General features: G+C 41.0%; 1 protein-coding gene across 1 annotated transcript; it reads right to left on the bottom strand.

Moving 5' to 3' along the window:
• Positions 1 to 2,638: 2,638 nt before the first annotated feature.
• On the bottom strand, positions 2,639 to 5,069 carry LOC122545445 (putative G protein-coupled receptor 139). The gene is made up of 2 exons (XM_087997570.1): positions 5,000 to 5,069; positions 2,639 to 3,564 (listed from the first exon to the last, which is right to left on the bottom strand). Exons 1-2 carry the CDS (start codon positions 5,067 to 5,069, stop codon positions 2,639 to 2,641), a joined length of 996 nt encoding a protein of 331 aa, XP_087853696.1.
• Between the last annotated feature and the right edge of the window lie 2,014 nt (positions 5,070 to 7,083).

The raw sequence follows: 7,083 nt of genomic DNA, 5'->3' as shown, positions 1-7,083 counted from the left end.
TCTTTCTTGAATGCTGCACAGTGCGAAAAGTTGATTCTCCAAGTCAACCACATATTATTCAAGAACTGTAACTGTCTGACACTAAATGAAGATCTGACCATCTTGGATACCTCAGTAATCCAAAACCTCACACGTTTTATATCGCCTAAATATCATAAGCTTTCCCCGAGTTCCTGCCATATTTGAAGATCAAGATGATGCAACATGCTGATGACCTGCTGTCCCTTAAATATGATCAGTCGTTCTAAAGTCTTCTCTTTCTCTCTCTCTCTCTCGTTTCAGCGAGGATGGAGGAAGGGAAGGAAACACTATAGTTATCTAATTTTGGGGCTTCACTGTTTTGTGTCGCTGGATCCTTCAAGGGGCCTTTCACAATTATGATGAGCAAGGCAACCTCTCTCAGAATCCTCAACAGTCTCTTCTCAGTGCCACCTTCTGTTGGATGTTCTTCCTCCTGTTGAACACAACTCTCCTTCAAAATCATTATGAAGTTGGCAAGCGAGGCAGCATTTCACAAAAAGCATCTCAGTCATATGATGCCGTTGCCCTGCATGCCTGCAGGTCAGAAGCAGGAAGAGAGTGGTGAACTTGTGGGTATTTACAAGATATCTTCAAGTATTGAGAGCATTGGCGTGCAGATCAAGGAAACTCGCTGGGCAATTTGGGTTGTAATATTTTGTGACTTTACATACGTTAGGGCGAACTGTGAGAAGTGTAAAATATGGGACAATGAAAGTCTGAAATGTCGACAAAGTACGTTTCTGGAAGAATACATTTCCAGTCGTACCAGATATGGAATTGTCCGGAATCTGGTTCTAGTAAATGAGGCAGGCCATGTGGAGAACAGCAGAATGGCGGAGCATTTGGAAAATAGAAATCAGAAAACGACAAATACTGAAAATTGTTTGGAAGTGGGTCGAAATCAGGCTATGTTTAAGATCCTCGGCTGGATCTTAGGCATCTAAACTTTGAACGTGACGAAGCTGATTAGTAATGCATTATGGTTGATAAATCATTGGATGAGAATGGGAGAATTTCAAAAGAAAGATGAATATGGTGGAAACTAAATATGTGCATATGAGTAATAATTGTAGGCTCCGTAATGATAGAGTGAATAAATCACGATATCGATGGGAATACAAGGAAGAAAAAGGAGGCATATTATACATTCTGCAATATTAATTGTACTAGAAATTTGGAAGAGATTCGGAAATGCAGAAGAGAGGCTAAGGCTGGAATAACGTGAGAGTGAGCTCTGCAGATGCTGGAGAACAGGGTCGAGAGTGTGGTCCTGGCAAAGCACAAAATGAGCATTCTCTGAAGTTAACCAGTAAAGCTTAAACAGTTGTTAAGAAGTCGTTTTCGATCCTTGGATTTATCAGTGAGGTAAAATGCTGAAAAGGAAGAAGTGCTGCTACACCTCTAAAAAAAACATTTGTCAGAACCAGGTCTCTGGCTCAGTTCCTGGTACCTGACTGAAAGAAGAATATCATAAACCTGGACAGAGGACAAGGGATATTTCCTACAATTATTCCAGAAATGAAAAATTCATTTGGGAAGGAAGGTTAGAAAGGTTTATTCTGCTTGGAGCAGAGAAATTAAAAGATGACCTTATTGGACAGCTCAATATTACAGACAAATTTACAGTGCAACGAAGGACACTCTCTTTCCACAAAATGGTGCATTAGAAACAAAGGAGTAAAAGTATCAATATTGTTAACAAGAGAGCCAGAAGTGAGGTGAAGAGAGACTTCTTTACTCATACAGTTATTCGAATTTGGAGTGTGTTGTCCAGGAAAGTGTAAGACAGATTCCATATGACGTTTCAAAAGAGATTTGGATAGACGTTTGAAAGTGACGACGTCAGAGGGCTCCGAAAATCGGCCTGGAGAATAGGCTTCGCTGATTCACTCTTTCGTGAGCTACTTTATACACATTGTGTTTCATAGCCTTCTTTTGATCTACGAAGTTTTATGATTGTATGTTGTTTTAATTTTTATTGTGGTTCATATTTAAACATAATCTCAACATTTTTCAATTGTAAAGGATGCACAACATGTCTTCTTTTGTGTTATATTTCACGTGGAACTGGCATGAATTTATTCGGCGTTTACATGAAATGATGCATCTTTTCGACTCTCTCCATATGACATGTACCAACTGTTCTAGCCCATCGCCTAACCGTTTCGATTACCTGAGATGCTCTATTTCTTATTGCAGAACTTTTGACAGACAATTGATTATTTTTCTGAAGCTCAGCAGGACTTGCAATAAAACAACGTGCACAGAATCGTTTAGAATTATTGATAAAAGCACAAAAAACAATAAGATTGGTTTCAGTGGTGAAAATTTCCGAACAAATATTTTGTAAAGGAGCTGAGGAGACCGTTTTCCATTCTGTTTTGAAATATTAACATCATGACGCCTTATTTAAATTTGAGAGGCCACTCACAGATCGAGGTTTTCCATCACATTCCATCACATTTGAACGTTTCGGATCCTTCTGCGTAGTCAACAAGAAACTGAATTTGCTTGACTATTAGCTTTGCTACCTTGAATTTGCTGAGTTTGCACCCACTGCATGCTATTTCAAGAGATTGATTAGGCACAGAGTCGCTCTGCAGGATATGAAACATGACTAGCATTTCTCTCTTCTCAATTTTCCCTGTTTAAATCCAGCAGTGATCGCGCTGAAAGGACACACCAGCACCTTCTTTATCTCCTCTCGGAACTTGTTCTGGGAGATTGCGTATATGAAGACGTTGTTGCAGGAACTGAGCAACTGAAGCATATTAAACATCTCTTGAATTATATACCGTGGGTCATTAAAATCCAGGCCAGAGAAGTAGCCTTCACCTGTAATTCGCACGTAGAGAAAATGCCCGAGATAGCTTGCCCACAAGAGGAGGAAGCTGATGGAGATTGTGAAGAGCAAGACTATGGACTTCTTGCGATTGGCCATCTCCATATCACCACGATTGTCGGCACCCCGGAGCCTCCTGCGTGCTCTGCTGGCTGCTAAGATGTGCCTTACGTTCAAGTTGTTCAGAAGCAGGATAAGCAATAATAGGAGAAAAGGTGTAAATGTGTGGTCCAACCAGTCATAGACTTGCCAGATTGGCCAAGTATAGAAGATCACTCGAACGTCACAAAACCAGCCCACTCCATTCACAGTGTACAAAGGTTGATAGATGAAGTAGAAAGGGATGTTCTTGATACAGCTCATGGCATAGGTTACTCCAATCACCAACGATGCAGTTTTCTCCTTGCAGTATCTGGCCTTCAATCTCTGGCAACAAATGGCTACAAAGCGGTCGAAAGTGAAGGCCATGGTCAACCAGACTGAGCCATCCCGGCTGCAACGGACCAGCACTGCACCGAGTCTGCAAGCAAGCGTGGTGGATAGGTAACTGTCCCGAAAGTAAATGCGTCCAATCCTGTTCAGTACAACAGCGGTAATGATGACAATGAAGTCACTCACTGCTATTGCCACCAAATAATAGGTGATGCACCGGGAAAGTCCACACCGTCCTCGGGAGTGGATTGCAATTGCTATCACGTTTGCTGTGAGAGGTAGAGACAGAGATATGTTATGATACATATGCCACCAGCTTTTGAATCATCTAATGTATTGCTCAAGTTTACCCTTTAAGATTCTGGTTTTGTCAAATCCGTTGATAAATGTTCAACATCCAGTGCTGGATTAATTACTTTTCAGCACATGGAGTAACGCAAACTACCCCTTCATAAATTCAACGCCTCCCCCACCCCACCTTTGACAGTGAACCAATACTCACGTCTCGCTATCAAAATAAGCATCTGCAAAATGCAAAATATTTGCTGCGACGTTTTGATGCATACCATGTCCCATCCATCCAGCAACACTATGTTTGCTGATGTAAAATATGACTACATCCAACAGCATTTCGATGGAACTTTCTAACTTTCCAATTAATGCATATCCTCGTCACGTCAATCGATGTCATATATTGTTATTAACTGAGGTTACAGCTGATCGCTAAATCTGCCATTTCTTGAATTCCTGATATATGTCCAAAAGTGGTGATGATGTCTTCCACTGCCCATACGAAATATTGTGCGATTTCATGTCTCAATGGCTCCATCGTTCCATCTTATTTCCAATTATCTCTGTAATGTTATGAAATATTCAAGCTTTGTGCACTGTATTCTATTTTATCCTTATGTCTCTCATGGTGACCTTCATTTGTTTAAGGTCTCATGAAAGACCCCTTCGTATTTAAGGCAATCCTCTATGGATTAAGTCAAACCCGACGATTTCAAATAGAAATCAAAGATAAGCAACCAACATTCATGATGTCAGTGTCAACCACATCGAACACAAGTAAAATAGGCTGACCCATTTCAAAATCCATACGGAAAATACTCCATTGGTAACATTTTGAATGCGTAATCCATTTTTTAAAATTGCATTTCCACTCAATTCCTCAACCCTTTCTGAAATTCAATGGTTGAACATCATGTTCTGCAACGACCACGTGCCATGAATGAATAAAGGAAGTCCCCAAATCTCATTAAAAATCTCCATTGTGAACATACTAGACTGCAATATTTGCATCGATCCAGTAATCAAAATGTAGATTGCTATGCCAATAAACTAAATTATATTTGATCTCGCAACTATCGAGTGGAATTATTGTGATATAATAATCGCACAACCCTGTCGTAGTCCGTGTTTCTGCATTACGACGGGATTCTTTTGTCCAACACTAAAAACGAAAACGCAATGCTCTGAAAATACTGGATTAATATTAATAGAACCCCTGTAATTTTAATTTCTAATTCAACCTTAAACTGTATCATATCATAGAATGCAACCATATAAATTACCACGTGCTCACATTAATAAATAATTGAAAATTTTTCAATACATATAAGAACATGAGCTTGATCATGAATAAAAGACGCAACACATTCGTAGCTAAAAAAACAACAAAATTTTGTAGTTAACGTTATTTACCAGGGACACCAATAAGTGCGAGAATGGGGTAGCAAATTGCAAAGAATGGGCCGTTCGCTGCACCGTGCATTGACTTTCAAAAAGTGGAAGTACTCCCGAAGCTTCCCACATTATCTCTAAGACGCAAACAATCATCCCTCATTTATTTACAGTAAGCAAGTCCACAGGGGCAAATAACTGACAACACGTGCATTCAGAATATTTCATTGAACCAGCGTCTGAACTCACCCATGTGTGCCCAACTCTCTTTCCCATCAGAAAGATGAATCACCTCAAAGAACGTCTAAGAAAATTTAATGTTGCAAATGCCACAATTGCCACAGACCATGCCTGCATGAATCCATATCTTAGAATCGCTTATGTTAAATGCTGATACGTGCCCCATCACTATTTTTTGTTTCTTCCCATCATTGCGATATTCCCAATTAATGCACGTTCATAGGTATCCGTTTACAGTAGTATTTGGCTCCTCATCAGGTGTTCGAGTATTTTATATGATCATGTTGCCCAATGTCATTATTGACTGAAAATCTGCAGCATTTATCCGAGTTGACTTCTGGCTAATTAGGAATGAGCGATAACTTCTGTCATAATAACCAAAACACACCTCCCAGAAATGACGAAGAATGAAAAATCGAACCATTGCTCCTGCTCTATCTGAACGTTCACAGCGAATATGTATCTTTTGTCATATTCTTTAACACAACAAGGAGACATTCGTTATAGATCTTCCTTCTGTGCCTTCATTTGTGTTCTTACGTGGAAATATTCAGTTTGCAAACAATGCTATGAAGTATCAGTTAAATACGTAAATAATTATGAGAGCTTGACATTGCTTGCCACTGCTGCTGATGGATGCGTCAGTTGTAGAGAGAAAGTACCTGGAACCTAGGATTATGTGGGAAGCAAGAGAGGAAATTGCAGAGCTGTTGGCAATAATCTTTTCGTCTTCACTGTCAACGGGGGTGGTACCAGGGGATTGGAGAGTGGCGAATGTTGTGCCCCTGTTCAAAAAAGGGAACAGGGATAACCCCGGGAATTACAGGCCAGTTAGTCTTACTTCCGTGGGAGGCAAATTAATGGAAAGGGTACTGAGGGATAGGATTTATGAGTATCTGGAAAGACACTGCTTGATTAGGGACAGACAGCACGGATTTGTGAGGGGTAGGTCTTGCCTTACAAGACTTATTGAATTATTTGAGGAGGTGACCAAGCATGTGAATGAGGGTAGAGCAGTGAATGTAGTATACATGGATTTTCGTAAGGCATTTGATAAGGTTCCCCATGGTAGGCTGATGCGGAAAGTAGGGAGGCATGGGATAGTGGGAAATTTGGCCAGTTGGACAGAGAACTGGCTAACCGGTCTATGTCAGAGAGTGGTGGTAGATGATAAGTATTCAGCCTGGAGCCCAGTTACAAGTGGAGTTCCGCAGGGATCAGGTGTGGGTCCTCTGCTGTTTGTAATGTTTATTAATGATTTGGAAGAGGGAGTCGAAGGGTGGGTCAGTAAATTTGCAGACGATACGAAGATTGGTGGAGTTGTGGATAGTGAGGAGGGCTGTTGTCGGCTGCAAAGGGATTTAGATATGATGCAGAGCTGGGATGAGGAGTGGCAGATGGAGTTCAACCCTGTCAAGTGTGAGGTTGTCCATTTTGGAAGGACCAAATTAGAATGCAGAATAAAGGAATAACGGTAGGGTTCTTAGTAAGGTGGAGGGGCAGAGGGATCTTGGGGTCCATGCTCATAGCTGTTTGAAAGTTGCCACTCAGGTGGATAGTACTTGTAAAAAGACCTATAGTGTATTAGCGTTCATTAGCAGAGGGATTGAATTCAAGAGTCGTGGGGTGATGCTGCAGCTGTACAGGACCTTGGTAAGGCCACATTTGGAGTACTGTGTGCAGTTCTGGTCGCCTCATTTTAGCAAAGATGTGTAAGCTTTGGAGAGGGTGCAGAGGAGATTTACCAGGATGTTGCCTGGAATGGAGAATAGGTCGTACGAGGATAGGTTGAGAATGCTAGGCCTTTTCTCATTGGACCGGCGAAGGATGAGGGGTACCTTGATAGAGGTTTATAAGATCATCAG

Source organism: Chiloscyllium plagiosum, unplaced genomic scaffold, assembly GCF_037043375.1.
Source record: "Chiloscyllium plagiosum isolate Xiang-an unplaced genomic scaffold, Cpla_swu_hap1 HiC_scaffold_20, whole genome shotgun sequence".
Lineage (NCBI taxonomy): Eukaryota > Metazoa > Chordata > Chondrichthyes > Orectolobiformes > Hemiscylliidae > Chiloscyllium > Chiloscyllium plagiosum.
This window is presented reverse-complemented; position numbering and strand designations above follow the sequence as displayed.